Source organism: Grus americana, chromosome 22 (genome assembly GCF_028858705.1).
Source record: "Grus americana isolate bGruAme1 chromosome 22, bGruAme1.mat, whole genome shotgun sequence".
Taxonomy (NCBI): domain Eukaryota; kingdom Metazoa; phylum Chordata; class Aves; order Gruiformes; family Gruidae; genus Grus; species Grus americana.
Genome location: NC_072873.1, coordinates 760,283 through 786,756, shown reverse-complemented (window position 1 = coordinate 786,756; position 26,474 = coordinate 760,283). Strand labels below are relative to the sequence as shown.

General features: G+C 52.3%; 3 protein-coding genes across 6 annotated transcripts in view; 1 reads left to right on the top strand and 2 right to left on the bottom strand.

The window, feature by feature from the left end:
- Nucleotides 1-398: 398 nt before the first annotated feature.
- Nucleotides 399-9,467, bottom strand: LOC129195338 (myosin light chain, embryonic). The gene is made up of 8 exons (XM_054801281.1): nucleotides 9,068-9,467; nucleotides 7,108-7,362; nucleotides 6,237-6,264; nucleotides 3,654-3,803; nucleotides 2,949-3,122; nucleotides 2,456-2,533; nucleotides 1,460-1,773; nucleotides 399-639 (listed from the first exon to the last, which is right to left on the bottom strand). Exons 2-7 carry the CDS (start codon nucleotides 7,204-7,206, stop codon nucleotides 1,745-1,747), a joined length of 558 nt encoding a protein of 185 aa, XP_054657256.1. The 5' UTR covers nucleotides 7,207-7,362; nucleotides 9,068-9,467; the 3' UTR covers nucleotides 399-639; nucleotides 1,460-1,744.
- Nucleotides 9,468-10,728: 1,261 nt separating this feature from the next.
- LOC129195329 (parathyroid hormone/parathyroid hormone-related peptide receptor-like) lies at nucleotides 10,729-17,041 on the top strand. Its single transcript, XM_054801256.1, has 13 exons — nucleotides 10,729-10,989; nucleotides 11,617-11,722; nucleotides 12,167-12,277; nucleotides 12,382-12,506; nucleotides 12,702-12,796; nucleotides 13,151-13,337; nucleotides 13,782-13,935; nucleotides 14,123-14,183; nucleotides 14,762-14,828; nucleotides 15,124-15,222; nucleotides 15,600-15,737; nucleotides 15,865-15,906; nucleotides 16,157-17,041. Exons 1-13 carry the CDS (start codon nucleotides 10,912-10,914, stop codon nucleotides 16,517-16,519), a joined length of 1,626 nt encoding a protein of 541 aa, XP_054657231.1. The 5' UTR covers nucleotides 10,729-10,911; the 3' UTR covers nucleotides 16,520-17,041.
- Nucleotides 17,042-19,050: 2,009 nt separating this feature from the next.
- The window catches only part of DDX42 (DEAD-box helicase 42), a 19,471-nt gene continuing 12,047 nt past the window's right edge, over nucleotides 19,051-26,474 (bottom strand). For all 4 annotated transcript variants that reach the window (XM_054801192.1, XM_054801193.1, XM_054801196.1 and 1 more), the window contains 5 exons: nucleotides 24,955-25,231; nucleotides 24,058-24,284; nucleotides 22,652-22,762; nucleotides 21,758-21,859; nucleotides 19,051-21,103 (listed from right to left, as the gene is read on the bottom strand). In XM_054801192.1, the coding sequence (XP_054657167.1) occupies nucleotides 20,369-21,103; nucleotides 21,758-21,859; nucleotides 22,652-22,762; nucleotides 24,058-24,284; nucleotides 24,955-25,231 (1,452 nt within the window). In that variant the 3' untranslated portion in view covers nucleotides 19,051-20,368. The remainder of the gene's footprint in view (nucleotides 21,104-21,757; nucleotides 21,860-22,651; nucleotides 22,763-24,057; nucleotides 24,285-24,954; nucleotides 25,232-26,474) is intronic.

The following is a 26,474-nucleotide window of genomic DNA, read 5'->3' as shown; positions in this document are numbered from 1 at the left end:
CATGGGGCAGCATGTTGTAGGGTGGGTGGGCTACAGGTCCACCAAAGAGCTGGTTTTGGGGCAGAGAGGAGGTGAAGAACCTCCTAAGAACATGGGGTCTGTTTGATACAACCTGTCCCTCATGCTCACTTTGCACCAGGTCTACATCAGGAAGACGTGACCAGACTGCAGCCCAGCTCCTGGCCCCCACTGAGGGTGGGGTGGTGAACAAAGACCCTCACCCCCAAGGCTGAACTCCTAACCTCACATCTAGTGATCATCAAACCTGCCTTTTTCTCCTCTCTGTGGGAACATCCTGCCATCTCCAATCACTGGTGGAGACCGAGGGGTCTCCTCCATCTACTGCTTCAATGAATAACCCAAAGCCAAAGCAGAGATTCCATTGAAGGGAGGAAGGAACAAAATTTAATGAGCCAAGTGTCACAGGAAAAGACTGAAAAGAATAACTTAAGGTTTAAAACCAAGTTGCAGATGTCTCGTTGTATACGGAGGCTTAGGCACACACCCATGGAGGCCAACTCTTCGTGGTGGTTCATGCAAAACATCTCTGCAGATGTGTGACATCCAGGGAGGAAGGGACATGGATGGAGGAATCTCGCTGTTCATGGTGCTCAGGTGGGTTCAAACCTTCCCGAGAGCCTGGGAGACAAGCGTGAGAGGGCTTAACGCAATGAATCTTTGAGACGGGAGTGCTCCCTCTCAGGTGGCACTCGCCCTAATTCCACACCATTAAGAACCCCAGTGTTTCATGCAAATAGTTTTGTGTAGAATTAAATCTCCCTGGCAGCGTTTGCCACCTAACCACCTATATGGCTGAGCCGATGAACAGAAACTGGAGAGAAATGGATGAAAAACAGGATAAAAAGGATGCTGAACATTCAGAGTTCAGAGTTCTGTCTGTCTCTGTTTTAACCTCGTGTTTAAAGAGATTTGTACAGGGGGAAAAAAAAATGTTTTTTAAATGTTTAATTTGTGTATTTAGCAGTATCTGAAGGTAATATTTTTTTTTCTTTCTTTTTTTTTTTTTTCCTGCCTGCCTTTCACACAGCTGGGGAGAGGGAAAATGTTTAAGAAAAGTGAGATAACGAAACCATAAGAAACTGGCAGGGGAGACTGGGGCCAGCTCTTAGTAATTTGGATTTTCTTTTAAATTGAACAGATTTCATAGGGATAGTTCACCCTAAAAGAAACCTCTTTCTCTGTTTTCCTCAGGCAGACTTAGAGCAACACAAAAAAGCTTAACAAGCGTCAATGGTACATTTTCCATATTCTTTCTAATGTTAATGGGAATGTTGATATTTCTTAGTTCAGAAATTTCCTTGCTAAGTACTTAGTATTTTCTTAGCATCAAGTCATTCACTGCTGCAGGTTTTTAAATATTTAGTTGCACTGGCTGCTGTTTGACGACCACCTGAGCTCCTGGTGGGCTAGAAAATGTTTCGCCATAAACCACACCAACCTCTTTCTTTCCGAGCAGAGAATCGACACAGACCATGAGCGACAGTCACGGGGCCAATGCTGTCCCAATGTATTTTAAACGGCACGAGTTACAAGTGAGGTTATTATCATAAACGCTGCTTTTTGTGCTTTCAGAGCTGCGATTATTCCTGTGGCGTTAGTCCACTGCAGGGTTGCTTCTGCGGTTTGGGTTTTGGTGGTTCTGCCCCTGGCCGTTATACGCAGGATCTCCAATTTTGCGGTGAGCAGCAGGAGACCCTGATAAACTCACCTGAAGTTTCTTCTTTCAGCCAGACATGATGTGCTTGACAAAAGCTGAGGAGGAAATGAGAAATGAGAGCATGAGAGGTCAAAGCACGGTGTGAGCTGTGGTGGGCGGGCAGAGAGGCAGCGGGGGTACCCCCAGCCCGGGGCACCCCAGGGACGAAGGGGACACGCTCTGCCAGGACTGAGATTTCTCCTCCTGTTCCCACCTTACGCCTGCCAGCCCAAACCTGTTCAGTGATACCAAACCCTTCTTGGAGACGAGACGGTACCCCTGTCCCCAGTTTTCTGAGGCCAAGGGAAATGGTTACCCTCTTTTCCTCAGTGCTCTCCAATTTTAGAGGTTCTCAGGTTTAACCACCCCCTGTGCCAGATTTTCGGAGCCGTGAGCGATCTGGGTCTCCAAATGTTCCCAATTAGCCTCTGCTGTGAAAGACGCTGGCTTTGTTTATTTTTGATAGCTTACAACAAAACAGTGCCAAAACTGGGGATTAAACAGTCCCGAAACCCTTGGAAACACGCTGTCTTCAGCTGCTTTTACTGGAAATCACTGGCACAACCGCCTTGTCCCCACCCCAGCTGACACGTCGCACAGCTCTCCTTGCAGAGGCTTTGGAGGGTGGTCCACACCTCCCTCTCAGTGATCACCCATGTCCTCGCAGAGGACACATTTCGCACCCTAAGACAGGACAACCGTATCTGAGATGGCCCCGAGGGAATCTCTTGCTCCTACCTTCATAGTTGATACAGCCATTGGCATCTTCTTGCCCTGCCATGAGCTGCTCCACCTCGCTTTCTGTCATCTTCTCCCCTGGAGGAGGAGGATGGAGAGGTGAGGGGAAGGGCTCTCAGCCTGCCAGGACCTTCCTGTCCTTCTCCCAGGGAGCCAAAGCCACCAGAGGAAGGAAAAGGGGATTAAAAAGGAGCTGTGTGCCACTACAGACTGGGGAGGGCTGGCGGGAGATTGTGGGGAGAGGACCAAGCTGCAGTGGTTGTCTGAAGGTCGAGGACGTTATGGGCTCTCCGTCTCACCCAGCTCACGCATGAAGCTGTGGCATGGAAAAGGCCGCACTTTCAGGAGCCATTCACTCCTACAAAAGCCTACAAGCCGCAGAATGAAAAGGGTCTCTCTGACACGTGAGACCAGCCAACTAACCCGAGCCATTTGCCCAGAAAGAGCTTAGGGGTGGCCCATGTCTGCTCCCCTCCCCAGGGCCAGCCCGTACCCAGCGTGACCAGCACATGGCGCAGCTCGGCTCCCATCACCATGCCGTTGCCCTCCTTGTCGAAGACACGCAGCCCTTCCACAAAGTCCTCGAAGGTTCCCTGCTCCTTGTTGCGGGTGAAGTGCTGCAGGATGGGGAGGAAGGTCTCAAAGTCCAACATCTTTGTGTTCATTTCTGGAAGGGAAGGATGAGATGGGGGTCAGAGATTAACCTCGTTAGGCTGAAGTCAGCCTGGTCTCATTTCCATCTGATTACGGGGAGAAACCCCACAAGGTGATGGGACTATTACTATGTTATTCTCGAGAGGGGAAGATCCACATAAAGAATAAAATATTAACATCTGGGGACTGCACCCAGACTGCTGAAATCAGCCAAAAATTAAAACCAGCAGGTAAGGTCCTCTGTCACCAAGGCAATGTGGCTACACCGGGACTGCGCAGGTGGCACCAGTTTGTACCAGCTCGGAACGCAGTCTGCTAAGCATCAGTTGCCACCATCCCCGGGCGAGAGCAGCCTGTCCCTTATGTCAGCCATGGTACGGGGAGGGGGAGTGAAGGAATTACGCAGGAACGAAGCCTCTCTGCGTCATTTCCTTCCCAATTCCTTCATCTCACAAGGTTCTTCCTACAGGGGACATAACTCTTCACTTGCTGCCAGGCAGCACAGGAATTGCTTGTCCCACCCTGTCCCTGCTGCCCCAGTCACCTTCTGGTTTGGGCTTGCCCAGCACCTTCAGGACCTCTGCGTTGGTGGGGTTGTGGCCGAGCGCCCGTAGGACATCCCCGCACTGCGTGTAGGTGATCTGCATGGCTCCCGTGGGCGTCCGGTCAAAGAGGCTGAAGGCTTCTTTGAACTCTGCAGGGAAGAAGAGCTCGGATGTCCCCTGCCATGCTGGCCCCATTTCCCATCCCTCTGGGAGCGAGTCCTGCCTGGCAGGCAGGGAAGGGATAGACACGTGCGTGGCGAGTGCCCTCTGCGCCCATTGCTGCTGCCCAGGGCAGGCAGCCCTGCGCCACCTTGAGCAATGAGTCACAGAAGCTTGCCAGACTCCTTCAACCAGCCGCTCAGCTTCTCGAGCAGGTTTTGCCACCCGTGCGGAGCTGGCTGGACAAATCCTGCTGGGATTCCTGCACCACCTTGCACTGGCAGCACTGGCTGCAGGTGCAGGCTGATGCTTCTGCTGCAGAACACCCTCTTTGCTCTTCCCCTTTTTGACTCGGCCCTCCTGGGGACCCCATGACCCTCCCCTGCACCCCCACAACACCTGCAACGCCCCGTCCGCTCTGCTGGCATCCCCCCAGCCCAGCCAGGCAGACACAGCACAGCGATGCTCGTGTTTGGGGAAGGGTGACCATGCCCACCCCAGCCTTACAGACCACGTCATGCCAACTCTTCTTGGAAGGACATGGGAGATTCATTTCCAAACTCGCTCCCATAAATTATCATGTCACGAAGTGTTCCAATTTACCTGGAGAAAGGAGACCTAAATTAAAAACAATTAAGGATCTCTTTCCTTCTGTGTGTGATGCTTTTCAGCTTCCTGACCTGCTGCTGAATTCTTTTTAATCCCAGTGTTGGCTACATGGACAGCCATGCTGCTGTGCTGCTCGGAGCCTGATCTCTGCCTCTCATTTCAACCCAGAAGATCCTCTCCGCTACAACAGGCTCCTCACTGGTGTCGAGGTGCAAAATGTGGGAAACCAGTCCTCCAGCAATCCCCCAAAGTCCTTACCCTCCTCCTCTGCAGGCAAGCCAAGGACCCCAAGGCTGGTGGCTGGCACCTGCCTCTCCAGCTGCTCCACGCAGGCAGCAAGATGGTGGGTTTCCTGCAGAAGATGCTCCACACACTTCTGGATTTCATCCCGCTGCCTGCAGGCCAGTGAGTCCATCTGAGCAGTTGACTGGCCCAAGTGGGTAATCAGCCTTTCCAGCCCGTTCACGTGAATGCTCAGAGCTGTGAGATTCTTGTCCATGGCGCTAATGAATTCCAGGTTCTGGTCCATCTTCTTCATGATGTCCAGCAATAGCTTGCTCAAAGTGGAGCTGCTGCTCTTCCTGCTGTTGGGTGGGATGATACGATCGTGGTCTCCATGCGGTGATGGAGATGTCATGGTCTGGTAGGCATTGCCTTGGGTTTGGTGGGAATCCTTGCCCAGGGCTTTGAGTTTCCTGCATTTTGTACTTGGCATCTTTATCTCTTCTGCTGAGCTTCACCATCCCCTGGACCTGTCTGCATGATGTCCATGCTGTGTGCCCGTAGTCCTGTCCACAGTTCCCCCAGCACCTTGGGGTGCTGCTGTTATCCCGCTTGACCTCACAATGCCCCACCTCTGCAGGTGAGATCCCTCCATCTGGCTCTTGGGGGGATCCAGGGAGGGACATCACCGCCCGTGAGTCCCCGGGTCAAGAGGCACCGCTGCGAGGGTGCTCGGTGATGCCCACTCCTGACTACCTGGAGCCACGGGAGCAAGTCACATGCTCTGCGACATCACTGCAGGTTAAATCCAAATATCTTTGCATTTTAACTTGCTCACAGTTCCACTGGCTCTCTCTTCTCCTTTCAAGAGCTGGTTTGGGGGCTGAGGCTGCAGGATACCAGGTCTCCTCCTTCCAGTATTCCCACCAGGATCTGTCCTCAGATCTTATCCCTTCCCCAGTCTGTACAGAGGCATGAAAACTGCCCGTGGAGAGATGAGACATCGCAATTCCAGCTCAGCCCCTCGGCACGGGGCTGTCCTTGTATCGCCAGAGCCTGCTCCTCCCGCACAAATCCCAGACTTTGAACCAGGCTGCATCTCTCACCATGAATGGAAAAATACCTTTTCCCTGCTGGGCTCTGAAGCTGGGATTATCCTCTTCAACTGGGGCACCCTCAGTGCAGAGCAAGGAGCCACAATCCATTCATTGCTCCCAACAGCCCGGCGTTGCAGGCTCCGCCAAATTCCTGCGCTGGCTCCCACTCCCCTCCGGCATTGCTCCCGTCTCCATCTCCCGCCCCCCCCTTCCCACCAGCGCTCTTCCTCATCTCCTCACCAGCCTGATGCTGGTTGGGGACGTGACTTTCTGATTTCATTTGTCCCCTCTACCTGCCAGGAAAGCCCTCGAGATCGTCCCGGAGGATGAGCAGCATGTTGGGGGGATGGGGTACCTGGATCCCGCTGGGTTTTCCTCCAGGAGGGCACTTGATGCCTGGGGCCTCGGCTCTTGTGTCTGCTGTGAAAAACTACCCAGAAAAAGGACTTGCTATTTCTAATGCCATCTCTGGGAGAAGGGGAACTCAGCGCTTACCTTCGATCTGCTCTGCAGTAAATTCAATCTGTTGGGAGAAGAGAACAGAGCCAGGTATGAGGGCTGTGTTACTGCCGGGGTAACGGAGGGGCTCCCCCCTCCATTGGAACCTCTCCCTCCCCGGGCTCCGCAGCCTGCTCGGGGCTGGGCACCGTATCCGTGCCGCATCCAGCCGTGCCCGGGAGTGCTCCTGCCCTCGCTGCGGAGCTGAGATCCTTGCGGAAAGTGCAGCCGGCAGCAGCGCAGCGGGCAGGGGGTGGGCAGGCAGCGGGGATGCTTGGACCACGGTCAGGGCTATTTTGGGTGGAAAGGATGTCATTTCGAGGCTCGATCCCTAGTTCAAGTGATTAAACAGCCTCTGTGCTGAACCTGCTATTAACAAATCCCCTGGCTTAAAAATGTAACTGTATCCTGGGGAATCAAGGAAAAAGTGAGCTCCCGTTGTAGAAACTCGGATAAAAGATGCTGTCATGTGGAGGAGACAACGCAGGCGGCAAAATACTTTGGGATGGAGACAGTGGGTGGCAGAAAAGCTTTTTAATGCCGCCAGGGCCCCAACGCAGCGTCTCAGCCGGGAGCTGTGGGGTGCTCAGCTCTGCAGCCGCAGCTCTGGGCTGCAGCGTCCCGGTGCGAGTGCGAAGCAGTTTCCTTGGGCGAGTGCTGCGCAGGGCTGGATGGGGCAAGACTGAAACACTCCCTCAGTGAGGACAGCATCACTCCCAGCCCGCTGCATCAACGCAATCTGATGATTTTCGCCTCCCAGCCCTGGCTTTCAGCCTGGCTAACACCGTTTGCGTCACGCGCTCCATCGCCCGTGCCTGGCAGATGATGGGCACGAAGGAGGACGGCGACGTCTTCGTTCCTCACTCACCTTCACGCTCTTGGGATCGAAGGCAGGCTCTCTGGGTGACTCTGGGGCTGGAGCTGCTCTGGCTGCTTCCTTCCTCGGGTCGGCTTTCTTGAGCGGCATCGCGCTGGGTCTTTGCAGAGGTGCGGGGATGAGCCCTGCCGCTCAGCGAAGCAACTGAACGGAGGGATGAAAGGCAAAGGCTGCTCCTTCCCTTATATACGGAGCCCTGTCCTCACCCCGGAGAGGCAGGCCAGCTGCTGGAGCAACTGCTACTTACTATAAAAGGAAGAAAACTCAAACGAGAGGGGCCCCAACTTGACAATTGCCCATTGTCATCGACTCCCGGCGCGGCAATGCAACCAGCCGCCCCCCCCCCCCCACCCCCCGCAAAAGGGGGGACGTCTCCCCCTCCAGCACCTGCACCGGGTGGGCTGCATGGGGGCCGCTCGCTAAACGATCACTGAAAACCTAAACGCGAACGGCTCCGGGTGCCTGGCAAGAAAATAGCAACACGATGGCTGATAAACCTGCTGCGATACCCACGGGAAAAGCGTGTCTGTTTTTAGGCAGGCCTGCAAGGGCGAACGCCGCGGAGCCCCTTTTAAGACCAGGATTTATGAAGTGCTGCTTCAAAGGAGCAAAGCCCTCCCTGAACGATCCCCCAGCCTCGTGCTCGGAGCCCACTTTGCCCCGATCTCTCCCCAGGGCTGAGCTCGTGCCCTGGGAAAGGCCACGCTGCGGGCGAGAAGCTGCGCTCACCTCTGTCGGGATGGCTAATGAGGGTGGCGCAAACGATGGCATTAATAACGGGCATTTAATTTCTCAGCTCAGGATCTTTCACAGCCCTGTGCCGGTGGTCCCGTGATCCCCAAAACCTGCGGGGCAGAGCGGGCGACAGAGTTTCCTCTCAGGTCCCTGCCAGGCGTGGGCAGGCTCTGGTGGGAGATGCCCCTGCTCTCACCCTCCGCTCCCAACTGTTTGAAGACCTGCGTGAAGAAGCCATCGAGGTTCAGCATCCCAGAAAACGGGGCTTCAGGATTACGCCGAGACATCCTAACCCATCAACTTAAATATAGCCGGATTGCAACAGACCGCGGGAGGAGGAAAACCCATCCCCAGTTTTGTGCTGGGGTCCGAGAGCTGGCGTTTTGGTAACAGAAATAAATGGCCAAAATTTATTTACAACAGATGATAGCATCTTCTCTGCTGTGGAGATGCTGCCTGGCATCGTTTCTGCAGCCAGCGCTTGCTTAAATTGGGCTGCAGGGACGGTTGCAAGCCGCTGGGCGGGACGGGACCCTGCGAGATGCTGCTCATCCTGGTGTGAGAGCTACGAGGTCCTGGTGCTGGAGTCAGAGCCGTTATATTTGTACATATATAATATATGTATGTGTGTAAGTTGTGTGTATACATAGACATAGAAAATGCAGTTATATTTGTATTTTCAGGTGGTCGAGTCAGGCTGGTTCAGGTCAGGTCATATCACAGTGGCTCAGGCTTGGCGTGACTGGGAAGGTCTAATCCTGCTGTTCCGGGGCTGCTGCAGGGCTGAGTGATGGGAACATGGGGGGTCACCAGCTCAGCCCCCAGCCCCCCCTCCAGCCGAAACTCTGCTCGAGCCAGAGCTGAGCCATCGCCAGCCGGGTTACAGAGGTCTTTCGGGAGGAGGCAGCAGCCGCAAACTGCTGGGAAATTTGCTGTCTGCCATCATCTCACGATTGCTAGCGCGGATTCAGGGAGCTGAGGGGGCTGGGTGGGTGTTGTTTGCAGTGATTGCTTTCCAGATCTCTCTATAATATAGCAAGTAATTTAGCAGAAAAAAACCCCAACCAGAACCCAACATGTTTTGCTAACTGCAGACTGGGGAGTCTGGGTCAGATTTCGCCTGCAGCGGGAATCAAATTGCCGCTGAGCTTTGCTGCCTCCCCCTCAGCCAGCATCCATCCAGACGCGCACCCGTCCGACCCCAAAATGACCTCACCTTAACTCTGTCCTCACTCCCCAGCAGCTTCGGGGTCAGAAATCAGTACTCAGCAGAGCCTTCAGAAAACATTAATCCTGCAATTTAACTGCTGCCCTTCTCCTGTCCTACGCACCCGTGCAGCATCCCGAGGCGCAAGGGAAGGAGCTGCGGTGCCGCTCGGCGGAGCGATGCTGCCGGGCTGGTGTCAGCGCCCACGCGATGGGCCGGGGTGGTGGCTAAATCTGGCGGGGAGACGGGCAGCTGCCAAAGATGCCCCTAATCCCTCCTTGATTTACAGCTGATTGCTGCGGCAGGGAAAGCAACCGAGAGGCTGGTTTGTCTGATTTAATCAGAGGGAGCAGCAGCACCTCCGGAGTGCCGTCCTTTGGAATTGCTTTGCTCTCCCAGCCGGCTGGTACGCCTTCCCTCGCCGCGGGAGCCGACCAAAGTCTGATGCTCCTCCAGGCAGCCACGGGGGCTCGCGGTTGGGACCTGGCTGAGCCGCCCTGCCAGGAAAACCCCAGGGGGGGCTCTGGGGGCTCTGCCCTGCGCAGGATTTTGCCCTTCCGGAGGCAGCAATAGCTGTGCCCGGCCGTGGATGACATGGGCCAGGGGTGAGGCCCCGGGCTGGGGGGTTCCCTGCTGTTCGCAGGGTTTGGCACTGGGCTTTTGAATTTCATCCCACCCCACCGATGACAACCTGCTCGGGGAAGAAGGGCTCCCTGCTCTGTGCCCCCATTTCCCCAGGGGGTGCTTGGGGGACACAAGGTGCTCGAGCTGGTGGGAGCAAGCCGGGCGTCTGCATCATCCCGAAACGCAGGGGGCAGCCCCGGGGCCTCCCCGAGGTGATGCAGGTGACAAGGGACCACTCCGATAGGGACGGTGTCAGCTGCGGTGGGACCAGCTCTGACCCACCAGCCCTGCTGTTTCGGCTGCGTCAGGCACCCGCCAGGGTGGAAACTCCCTGCTGCCAGGACTGTCCGTCTGTCCTGCTGCGGTGCTGGTTTAGCCATCAGCCCCCCTCCGCAGAAGCTAAGCGCAGAGCATCTTCTGGGATGCGGCAGTGGGGTGCTTGTCCTAGCAGGGACTGATCCCGGCACGTCTCCCCAAAACACACCCCAACCCTGAGAGAAGGAAAAGGGTTAAACCGGCATCTGCCTGAAAGACATCCCATCTCCGGAGCATCAGTGCCGAGGTGACGCTCACGTGCTTGCACCCTCTGCCTCCCTACCTCCAGCCAGGTCGCTGGGATTTTCCCCACTGTCCTTCGGCTCCTTGGGACCAGTCTGGGGCCGGAGGGGACTGAGCAGGACTGGGGCAGTGGGGGGATGCTGTGACAGCTGAAAAATGAGCCACCAGGCAGTGAGAGAAGCTTCTGAAAAGAGGAATCTGCCTTGAATGAAGAGGATTTTAGCACCTAGGGCTAAGCCAATAAACCTCTGCCGTCCCCATCCAGCCGGGAATTGTTTGCACACGCTCCAGGAGCTGCTTAAAGCAGGCAAAGCGCGGAGACTGAATAGCAGCAAGCATGGTGGGGGGAGAAACCCCCGTGCCTCGGAAGCCTGCGAGCAGCTCCCTGTAGTGCTGCCAGGGCAGTGCCCACTGGGACGGGGGACTCACCTCGGGGTGCTCCCCCAGCCCTGAGCACCCAGGGACGGGTTGTGCCCCTGCCGCCACCTCGCCTCGACGGGGACCGCAGCCGGGAAGGTGCTCCCAGAAGATGCTCTGTCCTGCTGAACGCGCCAGCCCTATCCACCACCTGCGGCCCTGGGCCGGCAGCAATTCGGCTGTCCCCAGGTGAAGGCTTTGCTTTCTCCAGCTCACCATCCCCGAGGTCTCCAGCCCAGCGGCACGGTGGGACCATGGAGGCATCCGTCCCTGCGGGAGGCATCACCGTGGCTCTCCTCTGCTGCTGCCTCCTGAGCTCTGTATGGGCTCTGGTAAGTCTGTGCGGCCCCGTGGGCTCCTCCGGTCTCTCCTGGCTTTAAATATCGCTAATCGTGCAACTTGCTCTGGCCGGGGGCTGAGTCCCCCAGCTGCACGTCCCGCTCTGCAGAGCTGCTGGGTGGGAGCCGGGCGGGAGGGGAGAGCCTCTCACTCCCGCTAAAAGCTTTCCAGCAGCCGTGGAGACACCGCAACGTGATGGTTTTTCCATTTCTTGATGCATCCCGAGCAGGGTTTGCTGCCTCGGAGGCATCGGGGGAACAGAAAGAGCGGGCGATTTACAGTCAGCGCAGGCGAGGCTGGAGGGATGCGGCGAGCCCCTTGTGATTTTTGGGCTTGGTGTTAATTAGCTGCTTGGCTTCAGGGGTTGGTGGCAGGGAGTGACGGGGAGTTTTGTGGCAGCAGAAGTGCCGTGGGTCCTGCCCCGAGGCAGGAAGTGTTTGTGGGTGTCTCATCAACCACCTTTGGGGTGCTGCCGGAACAGAACAGCTTCGCTCCCAGCTCCTGGATCCCGGCTGCAGGTGGCTCACGTCTCCGCGCAGGCGGTGGCAGCTCTCTGGCACCGCTGGCCCAAGCCAAGCCACGCGGAGGCGGGGGTCGTCACTTCGGTTTTGTCTTGGCAGGTTGACCCCGATGATGTTCTCACAAAAGAAGAGCAGATCTATCTCCTGGTGGAAGCGAAGGAGAAATGTCAGAGAGACATAAAAGCCCACGTGGAGAAGACCAAAGGTAGTGTCTGCACGTGGATCAGCACACGGGAGCTGGCTGCGTTGTGGGAAATGTTTTCCCCTCCGATGGGAGCGGGATGGGGCCAGGGAGATGCGCAGCTCCTGGGGCGCAGGGTCCTGGTGTGGTTTGTGCAGCTCCTGGCACCGTGGCTGCTCTGGGTGCAATTAGGTGCTAATTAAATCGTCACCCTGATTAGCCAGACCAGCTGCCCCGTGCACACGGCAGAGAGCGTGCAGAGGGCCCTCGGCCCCCCCCAGGAGGAGGTTGGACGTGACGGGACGCATCCCCCTCCCTGGCTGCCCCTCGGCCCCCCCCGCTCCGCAGGCCAGGGGCGATCGCGTGGCAGCGTGTGTCCTTGCCCTGGTGCGGTGCACGCGTGGGGAAGCCGGAGGTTACGATGCGGCCCTGTTTGCAGCCAGTGAGATGTCTTTGCTCGTTGGCCAGACACCAGCTGCCTTCCAGAGTGGGACGGGATCATCTGCTGGCCAAAGGGCTCCCCCAGCCACGAGGTGTCGGTGCCCTGCCCCGACTACATCTACGACTTCAACCATAAAGGTAAGCGCTTGCACACGGGCAGGGAGCGACCTCACCTCGGTGATAACCCTCCACTGAGCAGGGACGTGTCCTGCTGCTGTCACAGCGTCCATCGTCGTCCCCAGGTCACGCCTACAGGTACTGCAGCGCCGACGGGACTTGGGCCGTGGCTCTCAGCATCAACAAGACCTGGGCCAATTACACTGAATGTGCTCTGCTCTTCTCCTCCGAGAGCCGGAGCCGCGAAAAGGTGACCTTGCTCATCGGGATGGGACCGGGGAAGCGTGTGGCAAAGGCTGGGGGAAGTGCCGGGAGCAGGGGGCTCTTCCCCCTCCGCTCCCCAAACAAGCCCTGCTCCTCCCGTGCTCTCAGCCCAGAGGCTGGGGGGCAGAGGGGGGGGCCCTGGGCTGCAGAGGGGTCGTGGAGCACAGCTCTTCTCTTCCAGGAGGTGTTTGACCGCCTGCACCTGATGTACACCATCGGCTACTCCATCTCCCTGGCCTCCCTCATCGTCGCTGTCTGCATCCTCTCGTACTTCAAGTAAGGAGCAGCTGAACCCCCATCCCCGTGTGGGGGGCAACCATCTTGTCCCCATCTGCACGCTTGACCCCCTGAAGGGGAGCAGCCCCTTAGGGAACAGGAACCGGCCCCAAACCCCAGCACAAACATCAGCCCATTTCCCAAAGCCCCAAAACACCCCCAGCATGACCAGCTCCCCATCCGCTCCACCCTGCTCTTGACACCCCACTTGCCCCCAGATCTGGCTTCTGTGCCCATGGGAGGGCTGACACCTTGGAGCCCACCTTCTCTGGGACCCCCCCGCTGCCTGAGCCCATGTGTGATGAGCTTGTTGGGCAGCTGGGGCTGGGCTTGTGTCGCACCCCTTCTCCGTAGGCGCCTGCACTGCACACGCAACTACATCCACGTCCACCTCTTCACCTCCTTCATCTGCCGGGCGGTGAGCATCTTTGTGAAGGACATGGTGCTCTACTCGGGCACACTGGCCAGTGAGACGGAGAAGATGCGGGAGGAAGACTTCAAGGCAGAAATGGGTCCCTCGCCAGGACAACGGAGCCACCTGGCAAGTGGCGTGCCAAGATCAGAGGCAGGATCAGGGGAAAAGGGGATTTAGGAGACCTGCTGCTGGGGGATGCACCAGGTTGGGGCTGCGCCGCTCAGGGGCGATGCAGCTGGGGAGGGATCAAGGGCCACCTACAGCTCTGCCCAGCTTCTCCCCATCCTGGTCCCACAGTAGGGATCAGAGCCACAGGGGACACAGGTCTCACAGCCTGTCTGAGCTCGAAGCACCCTGGTATGGGAAATACCCCTCCTGTGGGAAATACCTAGAGCTCCTGCTCTATGTCCAATGCTGGCACATCCCAAGGAAGATGTAGCTCCCCGCACGAGGAGGAACGTGAGCCATGCATGGGGCACAGCCTGGGTTTTGCTGGCCAGAGAGCAAAAGCCACCAGGTTTTGCTTTCAGGGAACAGCCTGACAGCACCTCTCTGACCATATATCCACAGGTTGGCTGCAAGGTGGCGGTGACTCTCTTCCTTTATTTTCTGGCCACCAACCACTACTGGATCCTGGTGGAGGGTCTCTACCTGCACAGCCTGATCTTCATGGCCTTCCTCTCCAACAAGAACTACCTGTGGGTCCTCATCATCATCGGCTGGGGTAAGCATGGACCCCAACCCAACGCTGTGGCCACTGAGACCAGTTGGGAGCTGTGGCATCAGCCATGGTTGAGCAGTGCTGAGTGCCCAGATAAGGTCATGGGATGCAGACGAGCTGCCAGGAACTGGTTTGGTCTGCAAACGTGATGCTTCATCCATGCTCCTCACTCTGGTTCTTGCCTCTCTAGGTCTCCCCGCTGTGTTTGTGTCTGTCTGGGCCAGCATCAGGGCCTCCCTGGCCGATACACAGTACGTAGGTCTACCTTCTCTGACAGCCCTTTGGGGAGGGAAAGACTGGTTGCAAATGCTAGCAAAAAAAATCTGTGGGCACCAGAACTTTTCAAAATGAAAATTTTCCAAAAAGAACAAGAGGCCTCGACACATGTACAAGGCTTGTTCATAAAACTGTCAGTAATCTAGACCAATAGTGCTTTTGTTCTGCATTTGGAAGGAAGCTGGGTGCAGGTTTACACCACAAACTGATCAATAAACAGTGCGAAGATAAATGCTAAAGGGCGTGTGCTAAAGTTAAACATTTTAAAATGAGAAAAGCCACAGAATGCACAACAAGAGTTTTAGATGGCCAAGGAGCTCTCAGGAAGGTTAATGCTAATTTAAAGCTGATTTGCAACACCACGACGGTTATGGATGCTCATAGCACGGCTGCTGTTGGGTCAAGGTGGACACAAACTCCTCACCCGGGGAGGTGAAGGGTGGGAGGACGGGGACGGTGGCTGTGGCTGTGGGTACGGGGAGCCATCAGCCAGTGATTTTCCTTACCGGTGATCCCAGGTTTTTCCAAGGTGTTTCTTTACTGGTCTCTTCAGGTGCTGGGACCTCAGCGCGGGGAACATGAAGTGGATTTATCAGGTCCCCATCTTGGCCTCCATCGTGGTAAGAATCCCCTGGCTGAATCTCCCCATCCGTTTTGGGGAAAGGGGATCGATAGAGACCCAGAACTGTTTGCTTGTGGCCGCTGGAGCATGTCCCCAGCCGCCCTGGCACCCAGGGAGGGCCCGCATGGTGCAGAGGGGTCCAGGGGCACTGGTCCCTCCCTGCTCTGACCACAGCATCACCCTGCGTCCCTGCCTGCAGCTCACCCAGAACCGCCTGTCCTCACCCCGGGGGGCTGCTCGGGCAGGCCCAGGTCACTGCGGGCGACAGAACTGCAGCGGGTGTCTGTTGGCAGGTGAACTTCTTCCTCTTCCTCAACATCGTCCGGGTGCTGGCCTCCAAGCTCTGGGAGACGAACACAGGGAAGCTGGACCCCCGGCAGCAGTACAGGCAAGTGTCGGCAGCAGCAAAACCGTGTCCTGGCCCTGGTCTGGCTCAGCTTCTGCCTGTTCAGCTGAGACGGCTTCTCCTCGAACGAAGAGCAGGGGCGTGGGAACGGCCGCAGGAGCGAGGGAGGGTGGCAGGACGATGGCAGCCAGCGCTTCTGGCAGCTCAGCTTGATTGGAACAGCAGGCTCAGGAGCTCGGGCTCTGCCGGCTCCCTTCTCCAAGCCGGACAGCGCGCAATAGCTACGCGCAGACCAGCTGCGGCAGCGGCAGAAGCTAAAGCGCCTGCCCTCTTCGCTAGGACGCTTACCAACGCCTGCGAGGGGGCTGCAGGCCGGCTGGCAGGTCCTGGCGAGCGGCTCAGAGCGTTTCTCCTCTCAGGAAGCTGCTGAAGTCCACGCTGGTGCTGATGCCGCTTTTCGGAGTCCATTACGTGGTGTTCATGGCCATGCCCTACACCGAAGTCTCTGGGGTCCTGTGGCAGATCCAGATGCACTACGAGATGCTCTTTAACTCGTCTCAGGTACGTCGACACGGGGCTGCCGGCCCCGCTCCAAACACCGAGCGATGCTCGTCTGGGGGCGGAGGGGGAGGCGCACATACGCATCCCGGCTCAGGACTCAAACTCCACCTCTGTCTCTTTCTGGCAGGGTTTCTTTGTGGCTTTTATCTACTGCTTTTGCAATGGGGAGGTAAGTTAGAAGTGTGAGCAGCTGAGCTCCCTGTTACAGCCCTTTTAGGGTCAGGGAAGTTAACCCATAGTCCCCAGGCTGGGATAACCAGAGGGAAAACTTGGATCCATCCCTCCCAATAGGATTTGGAAGCAGGGGAGGAAAAAAATTAAATAAATCACTAGGAGTGGGAAGGGAAGGGAAGGGAAGGGAAGGGAAGGCTGTTTTGCTGGCTCTGGGCACCAGCAGCCATCTTCAATCTCTCCCTCAGGTGCAGGCGGAGATTAAGAAAGCCCATTTTCGGAGAAGCCTGGCGCTGGACTTCAAGCAGAAGGCGCGTGCCACCAGCGCAGCGGGGAGCTGCTGCTACGGCGGGCTGGCATCCCACGCCACCATGAGCTTCAGCACGAGCCTGGCGGGGCGAGGGGCAGGGGGCATGCAGCAGCGGGGGCTGCTGCTCCTGGCCCGTGCCAGCCTGCCGGGCTACATCCCCGGCTCCTTTGCCTCGGATAACCTTTTGCCTTGTCTGACCCAGGAGATGAACCAGAAAGCCTGTGGGGAAAACATAGTGGATGTAACAGACCTGAACCAGCGTCACCCCAACCTAAACAAAGAGCTGGAAACGATGCTGTGAACAGTGTCTCTCCCATCTGGACATCCAGCTGTGCCTGGAAAGACGCTGATCCCCACGCTTTGCGCTCCTTTTATGCTTGCACGGAGAGGTGGGGTAGGGGATAGCAGCCGGAACAACACAGTTCCCTTCCCCTCGCAGCCAGGGACGGCGTGCTCTCGCTGCTTCTACCTGCCTGGCCTAAAAACGAGCAGCCAGTTCAAAACCTCATTTCCTTCCACGCGCAAGTGATTGATGTAAGTGATGTCTGTGCATGCAAAGCCTTGAATCATCACCAGGGACCAATCCTCCAGGCCTCAGTCTTACCTCAACAGTCTGGAAGGTGACTTCAACTCCAGTGTGCATAAAGCTGATTCAATGAGTCCATAGTCTGACACCCTTTTTCACACCAATTCCTGCATTGTACAGCCCGGGGCAGGCAGAGTGGATAGTGCCCACAGCACCATTCTGCAGCTCACCCTGCCCTTACATCCCTGCGCAGCTCACACATACCGTGGGGCCCAACACGCAACGCTCAGCCGCAAACAGGGAGCACGAGTCACTGGGATACGATGGGCTAAGGGAGGGAGGCCAAGCTTTACGGCCTGGGAAGGGCGCAGCAAAGTGCCTGGGCGCCCCAGGCATTACAGCACAGCTGTCAGTAAGCACACAGACCACTGCGTGCAAGAGCCTTGGCCCTGGAATCTTTTTTGCAGGCTAAAAAGTAAATAAAGAGACAGTCTGTACGGCTTGCTTCTGTCCTCAAACTCCAGCACGGGCTCAATGGTGTCACGCAGAGCGACAGGTTGCTGGAGGGTGGCAGAGAGGGTAAAGGGCTGGGAACCCAGCCACGTTCACAGCCAGGCCTGCGCCCAGGGGACAAGGCAGCCCCGACTTCTCCCACCCGCTCTGCTGCACGTGCGCTGCCTGGGAAAGCTCATCACCCTGATGGGAAATGACATTCCCAAGGAGTTTGCAATGTCCAGCCCAGGCAGTTCAGTCAGACCACAGGGGAGGGGAGAATTACGACGCCGTTGGGAGATGGGGTACATATGCCGGTTAAAATTAAACAGCTTGGTGGTGGTAGCACGGAGAGGTTTTTTCCTACCTGCTCTAACGCAGTCCCTCAAGGCAGTAATTTCATGATAAAGACAGTGACAGAAAACATGTAACTCATTCTGTGCATTCCCAGATCTTCCAGTGAAAGGCTAAGATACAAAGTGAGTCACGAGGATTAGAGAGCCAGGAGGCGCATCTGGGAAGGGAAGGGCTCAGGATTCACATTCTTTAAATGGTCCAGAAAACGGTGCAGCATCAGGCACGTCCGCACCACCTCCCATCCAAGAGAGCCAGCGCTGTACGACGTGAAGAGGGCTCTGAGCACGGCTGGGTGGTGGCAGTGTTTGCCCCACTCCAGGGGACGAGTGGCAGAGAGGGGTGACTGATGCGCAGGCACAGAGGCAGGAGCAGAACCCCAGGGTTACACTCAACAAACAAACCTGAGCTTCCTGCAAGTGATTTGCTCAGCTGCGAGCTGTGCTCTGGTCTCTTTAGAAGCAAGCAGCACACCCTGCCACTGCAAGGAGAGAGATTCTCTTTCAGGGTAGCTGGCACGTTGCTCACACTGCTACCTTGTTCTGCGGAGAAGGAATCAACCCTCTTACAGACCTAACACGGACCTGTGAACTGACATTTATAGGTCTCTCTCCATGCTCAATATTTACGCACTGAAGTCTCAAGAGGGTCCTGGTAGCTGAGAGAGGGGTGAGGAATTTCGATAATCCTATTGAACAGCAGAGGGATGCATTAAAAAGAAGGGGAGAAACCCTGGCATAAGCCACATACGTGGCCAGTTCCCAGGGGCAGCAAGCTGAGATCCAGGAAGGGAAGGAGCAGATGGCAACTTCAGACTGTGGAGCTATTTTGTTTGTTTTGAAACTCAAATCTTTAATTGTGCAGAGTGATAAACCTTAAGTGTGATAAGGAAAGGGGGAACTCAAGAGTTGGTCCTAACCCCCTGCCACATCTGCCCTGGAAAATCCTTGTCTTAATACTAAACATGCAGAGCTCAAACCAGCACAATGAGGTTTCTGCCTGGACCACGATTAGATAATTCAAGTGGAAACTATTCTTAAAAAAATCCCAACAGATTAGAACTAGTTAGTGAGGCGTCCCAAATAATCCAGTTTCTGTCTTAGCTGACACCAGTACACATGCAAGTCAGATCACAAGATTGCTGCCAGAGTTCTCTTTTCAGCTCTGCCAATGACTCCACGAAAGGCTGGGAGGAGCAACATGCCCCAGGCTGTATCCTTCCCACTTGTAAAATGGAGAAAAATCTATTCCCCACGAGGCTTTGAACCTAAAACAGAGTTTGCAAAGCAGTTTGGGGTGAAAAGAAACTGAGGAAAACCACAGGAAGTCTTTTATCAACTACAATCCACAACTTCTGGTGAAAGGAAGGGACACAGTCAAATCTCCAGCCAGTCAAATCTCCATTCAAATGCCAAATCAGCCAAAGGAAGAAGTGGAGAATAAAAAGCACATGCTAGATATTTTTGTCCCAGTAATAAAACATTTACTAGAGCAAGCAGAAAGTAAATGCACAGCTGATAAAGAAAACATCACAATGTCACAAAAACCTGACAGTTTCTGATACTTCTTTCAGTAGAAACAAGACAGAGGTGGGAGCTGACATGTTTCAACAAAAGAGTTCTTCCTTACCTTTATGGCGCAAACAAAAAAAAAAGTTAAAAATCAGATAATACACACAACAAGTTAAAAACGGTCAAGCAACATTTTACATTTTTAACTACATGTGTCCAATATGGGGCGATATTTGAGCTGTTCCACTTCAGCAATCACTTGTCAGGTTCTCCCTAAAGGCTTCTGAGCAGCAGGTCCCTGAATTTCTGAAGGAAGCCTCTTCATTTAGCTATGCTTCATGGGGGGCACCAGCCTTTGACTCTTGTGGCATATCTACATTTTTTCCCTTTTGTTTTTTTTAATTTGAAGAAAGCACTCAGCCCTCTCACAACAGAGGGTGCATAGGCACAGCAGACACATGTTTGCTATGCAGGCTTCTGCCAAAATGAAGGTTATTAAGAAAGAAGAGATTCTTTACAAGAAAAAAATACCTGGGCAATGGGATTGATGTACTGACCACAAAGAAGCCAGGGAGTCCATCCTACACTACACGTGAATTCGTGGTTAGCTGGGCTGGAGAACGATCCCTTGAACAGCTTCATAAAAAATTTAAAAAAAAAGGAAAGCAAAAAATCAACTTGCTTCTTCCCACCTTCAGCAACGCAAACTGATACATTCTTAGTTGATGGGGAGAAATGTAAGGGGCAACCTGGGGGACAAATTATTTGGGGATAAGAGAATATGTAAAAAGAAGAGATTGGGGAAGAACTCACCATACCAAACAAATTGCTGAAAGATTAATGTTTAACAGGTGGGTCCTGAGCATCTCTAGATGGACTGGTTTTTTAAATGTGAACGCTGGTTAAGAAAAGACTACTTTATACTTCTATGGACAACAGTTTCTTAACGTTCCAAGGACATGAAACAGCTTCTTTCTTGTCAAGAAGGTCTGTTTAAATCCAGCGGAGAGTCACTTGAGCACTGAATGTTTAAAAGCAGAACCCAGGGAGCTTTATCAAAATGATTTCTCTTTGACTAAGCACTGTGTGTACGCATCATTAGAGTGAATCTGTCCGCAGATGTACCGGCCCAGACCTGCACAGGAAGTTCGCATGGTTTCCTCCTCCTCCCCCAACTGCTCAACAACCAGTTACCAAAAACCCCAAAAAATCCTCTGGAAAAAGACACCACTACCTGCAGAGATTCCAGGCTGTGAAACATCAGCTTTTAACTGTCCCACCGGCTCTTCTTACGTTTTGGGGGCTCTGGGACAGCAAAACCATCTGTCTTGTTGTCTCGGCTGTTGGCATCCTTCCTGTTCTCACCATTCCTGCTCTCGTTGTTCCTACCTTCGTTGCTATTCCTGCTGTCGCCATTATTGCGATTGCCACTGCCCACATCAGCAAAGTGCCGGCTTTCACCGTGGCGATGGTTGTCGCCGTGTCGGCCCTCTCCGTGGCGGTAAGCGTCACTGTGGCGACCGCCTCCTTCTCCGTGGCGTTGCACATCATTGTAGCGACCACCGCCCTCTCCACGGCGCGGGACCTCATTGTGGCGACTGTTCCGGTTGTCGTTGTATCGTTCTCTGACAATGCCGCCACCACCACTGCCACCAACACCACCGCTGCCACCACCGCCACCAGCAGTGGCAACACTGGTGCTGCTGCTGCTGCTGCCTTCTCGATTGTTGGTGCTGGCATTTGTGTTGTTGAAGCCATGTACTCCAACACTTGGAAAGGTGGGAACGCTACTCAAATTCCCCGTGCTGGTGAAACCTGGAACACCCTTTGCTGCTGCGGCGGCTGCAATTGGGCTGTCAGGATTTGCAGCATTTTGCTGTGCTGAACTCGTCGGTACTGAGTTCAAGCTCCCAGCACTGGTCCAGCCACTAGCACCAGCAGCGGAGCTACCAGTCTTTTGATTATTTAAGCTTGCAGCAACAAAGTGGCTCTTATACTGGGACTGCCGGAAAGAGACAGAAAGAAAAAAGAGAGCATGTTTGGCTCTACACTGCACCACAAAACATGCAGTCATCATGCATACACAAGCCTGTCTTGAATTCTGAGAAGCCCCTAGGTAAAAAGAGTTCCTATAAAAAGTCAGTCTTGGAGTGATTACATTCCTGCTGTGCTTATGAACACAGAATTAGTAACGGACATCTGCTACCAGACCACAGAAACAAGGGAACTCCTATATTCTGGAGTTAATTTTTACACTGAAGAGAAAGGGTTTCTCTGTTCCCCGATTCTTTTGATTACAATTACACTATTGCTGCTAAGCAACCTAAATAGGATCAAGCCACGGAGCAGAATCCAGAAGGGAAAGAGACCAGAGAGGCAGCAGAAACAAACTAAGTTTGGCAAATTAACTTTGTGCAAACACGTTCAGTCCAGCCTGCATACTAATTCTTCCACTTTGGACTGCAATGCTGAGTGTGTGCTCCAAGTGGATGAGACACGGCCACAACTACCAAACTCACCTTCCCTCAAGTCAAGAGGGTTTCTGCATTTTCAGGGGAGAAAAAAAAAATTGTCTTGAATCATCAGTAGCAAATTTTTTCCATGTTATTTCCTTTCCTTTTGAGTTAGAACTTGGAGTACAAGTGTTCGCACCAACCTGAAATGCTGCTTTCATCGCCGTAAGTCTGTCTCCCATTGCCCCAGTGGATGGCTTGTATGCCTCATAGTTACTCATCACACTGTTGTTGTTTCCACGGTCCTATGCAAAAAGACAAAGGGCAACTGGAGAGATTTATCCAACACAGACACATTCAATTCAACCGTTCTCTGAATTTATCTTGACCCTGCACTCAGGAAATACATCTATGAAGGATGACTAACTTCTGGAGAGCACTGAGCAGCAGAACAGTTTGCCCCATGACCTTGAGGATGACAGAAAAGTAAAGATGCATAAGTCTTAGCGACTCACTAGTCCACAGTATAACCACATTTCCCAGTTCCTTACAGTCCAAGCAAAAGCAAAATGCAATCAAATGGAGATCTTCACAGAGGTCATAGCCAAGACAAAATGTGAACAAGGCTTCAGCTGTGACTTTTGGAAAGATGCTGAACATGATGTGTGTTCAACATGTCTACGGTTAAACTCTGTCCCCACACATCTTGGCAATGAGCTGTTTTCCTAGCATGGATATAACTTAGTAAGTGTTCCTAATGCTGCAGGAATTTTTGCTGCCAAGAATCAGCCTGGAAATGGCTTTTCAAGTAATTTATTAACATTTATTTTGCATTGACAGTCTCTTTTGGGAAGAATTTCCAAACCTTCTGGATCGCTCTGGCCCTAAAGAAGGCAGCTCTTGACAAGAGGGTAACAGCACAGGACAGTTTAATTTGAGATATTTCTGATACTAACTCTGCGAGATTCCGAGCTATGAAAACATTTGAAAGCAGAGGCTATACTCCAGTACTAAGATTTTTTAAATTAAAGAGAAGTCAATACTAAGTTTAAAAGTTCCAAGAATCTGTAAACGACTTCTTCAACATTTCTACTTACAGAATTTTCTGATCCCAGACCAGGACGTTCACGGTATCCTAAGCCACCACCACCAATATTCAGCTTCTTGCCTTTTCCTCCTTTGAAACGTGATTTCCGGAACCATGGATTCTGTGCAAAAGAAGGACAAATGCTTCTCAACACGGGGAATAAGCAGCTTCATACATGCATGTAATGAGGCTCAGAAAAGGAGGACTTTGAACGTTTCAAAAGAAGAATATAAATACACCGTTTCCAATTCAACAACATGGCTGTTGCAAGGGGATGGGATGTGACAGACCACAGCGCTTTGAAACTAAGCTGTAGAAAGTTGTCATGTGGGTCTGAAGCTTTTTGTTACAAATGCTTTTTATGAAAACTTTTTGTCCTGAACTTCCATCCATGTTAAAGTTTTGGGGGGTTGTATTCTAATAAATCCAGGAATAAATGCGATCTCTAATGCCATTTACTTGGGAGCTCTGCACTTGCTCATACTTGGCTTTTATTGATTTAGCCCACTGCCTGGCTAAGGAGAAATGAGGTTCTGTCAGCAAAATGTCCTGCAACAAGCAGTGGCCAGGAAAGGGCAGTCCAACCAGACTTCCCATTACCAGGTTTTTAAATAATGGTTGGTTGCACCTCTTTTTATGCCCTGTAGTTCCTTCAAACCTGAAGAAGCCAGTGACCCAAGCCAATAAACTATCCTCTCAAAGGCAGCTTCTGCCTCACAAATTCTGTCCCTTCTGAAAACGCTGCCTCTGTACCTCAGAAAAAATATTTACTTCTAGCAGCTAATGTCCAAGCTCCTCGGCAATGAAGCCACAAGCATGCTAATCTATCTCTGAATTTGGGAATTACCAAAACGCCTTTGCTCTCTCTTGCAGCTACACGGGCAGGAAAAGACAAGAACTTAGAGAGTTGATGAGTACAGTGGCACAAGTACAGTTTCTTCAGCTATCCGTCATACCTATATATAGCAAGCCTGCCAGACAGCACTGCCAAGCAGGTATAATGATCAAGCAACAACTGTTTCACAGAGTGAACATCCCTGTAATTATTTTCTAGTTTACCTTTCAACTAAGCTGTATTTCCCAGGTGCCTTCCATAAATGCATATCGAAAATCTGATTGTAATGAGATACTGGAGCTGGAGTGCTCTGCTGGCATCAGCCAGATTACAGCTCCTAATTTCCTAGGCAGTGCCTGACCCCAAAATAGATCACATACTGTGTTTCAAAATCTTCATGTCTTTCCGGATTCTTTCAAAGGCCATAAAAACCAATAGAAAGCCTATTTAAAAAACAGTATAGGTTACCAAAAGGTCATTGCAAATGTATGATAGAGCCAGAAACAAGTCCCTGAGCTCCTGATTTTGTGCTAATCCTGGAAGGAACCTTCCTCTACTCAATGAGTTTTGCTTGTTCGTACCTGCATTGCTAGATCCAACAGCTCTTTGGAAACGTGTTGATTGGCGCCTTCCAGATTTCTGACAAGATCACCAGCGAAGTTACTGTCTTTGGGAGTCAGCAGAGTGTAGGCAACTCCCTTCTCGCCTGCTCTGCCAGTACGACCTATTCTATGGGTGTGTGTATCTATGTCCCGAGCCACATCATAATTGATCACAGTCTTAATGGAAGGAATATCTAACCCACGAGCTGTAATAAAGAACAACACAGCAGTAAGTGTGATTATCCTGAATGAACTCAAAGCAGTCCCATTCATACCAGCACATCACCTCATTCTGCTCCAGCACACGAAAGGAGCATCCACAGGAACGCCCCCCAGTTAAGACACCATTCCTAGGCTAAAACTCTTTGTTATCTTAAGTGTAGCAGTATCTTCTCCAAGGGTAGTGTAAGTTACATGGATCCCCAAATTCACAGGATTAGAGATGGAAGAGATCTCTTTAAATGACTGTTGTTCTAAGGAAGAGAGGGGGCTTTAATAAAGGACACTGAAATTCACTGTTCAGCTAAACATCTGGGTAAAAAAGCTGTTCTAGAGAAGGCTTCAGGTGTGTCCATTTCCTCTTTGTTTAAGCATGCATAATGTGTCAGCTGATTAACGAAGAGCAACTTCTCCCTTAAGAGCGAGCAGATTTTCTTTCTGTGTATTATAAAATATCTGTTGGACTGTAATTTAAACATAATTAAAAGACTTTAAAAATAAATCCCTTGCTAATACTGTGTACTCCTGAAAAAACATCTGGAACACAGCGCTCAGCAGGTGTAGATGCCAACCTTGTTGCCTTCCACTGACTTGTGTTACCCTTTCTGCCAATATCCACAACTTGTACGAGCTGCTGTTTCTTACAACGTCACATACCTGCCACATCAGTAGCTACCAGTATCGGGATCCCCTTTTTCTTAAATTCTGAAATGACTTTATTCCTCTCACTCTGGTCCATGTCACCATGAAGCAGCCCTAGATTATGATCCTCCTGCTTAAGGTTATTGGCCAGCTCTTCTGCATTTGCCTTCTTGGTGACAAACAGGAGAACGCTCCCAGAAGATGTGAACTCCACGAGGCGTCGAGTCAGCCAGTTCCATTTGCTAGGGCCAGAGGGGAAAATCTCCACAATTTGAGTAACGTCTTCATTTGCCTAAGGGGAGAAATAAGACAAACAATAACGCAGGACAGAAAGGACAGTATGGCAAACACACACAGATGGCAGAATAAAATGAGGAATTTAAACTAGGTGCAAGAAAAGCGGAGAAGCAGGGGACCAAAATCCTCCTTTGAAAGAGGTTTCAGCTCTCTCCCCCTTGTCTAACTGTTGACCACTTTATCTTCACAGTGCAGAAAAGGCAGAGGTTAAATGAGCTACTCTTTGATAAACCTGAGAGAGGCAAAGTGCTTTGATATGATGCAGTTTAGCACCCTACTGATCTAAAGATGGACACTTAAAATTTAGATGCTCTTGTGACAGATGCTATTAACATCTAAAATAGACTGTGCAAGAGCAGAGTTTGAGATGGAGAGGATGCTCATCAGTAAAAGTTATTCATATGGCGATCAGAGAAAGTACCCCTGTAAGCTGTGCTGTGTCCTTGGAGTCAGGAAGCAGGGAGGAATAAACAGACTCCCTACGCGCCCCGTATTGCAAGTAACAAAAGTGCAGTGGAGCACACAGCACTATCTGGAAGTTTCTCTGAAAAATTAATTTTTACATATTTAACTACTAGTGATTTCAAGGATGATGCTCTCAGAATAATAATTTAGATCAAAGAGCAGAAACCCTCTGACTGAGCTAGGAAAGCCGCTTCTTTTCTTAAGCAATGTTTAGGAAAAATATTTTCCCAAGAAGAAGGGCTTCAGGTAGCCATTAATTGTTTTGTTATAAAGGGATACCTCACATTCCTGATTGAAAAAAAAAAAAAAGCAGAGAATTGGTTAAAAGACGACTGTTCTGAAGGCATCTTGTAAAATTTCTCAACAGTTTTCATATATTATAAGCAAAGTTTCTTCACAGCAAGTATACATCTGCCCACTTCATCAACTTATTACCAAATCCCTAGTCTGCAAATAGTTCAGCTGCTACTGTCAAGCAAGTATAGAATCAACATTCCCACGTAAACCAGCTGAAAGACATTACAGCCTAAGTTTCAAATCCTTCATTGCTAAAGCTGTAATTTATTTATAGTTTTGAGACAAACCAAAAGGATATACCCATTGATTCAGTCTAATTAAAAAAAAAAAAAAAAAATCAATCACTGCATTACTGTTGTTTCACCCCTTGATGAAACCTCCCATCACTACAAGAATATTTGTTGGCAGAAAGAAAGCTCAATAAAATTAAAAACCAAAATCTTACTATTTTTAAGTTAAGCACAAAGTATTTACTC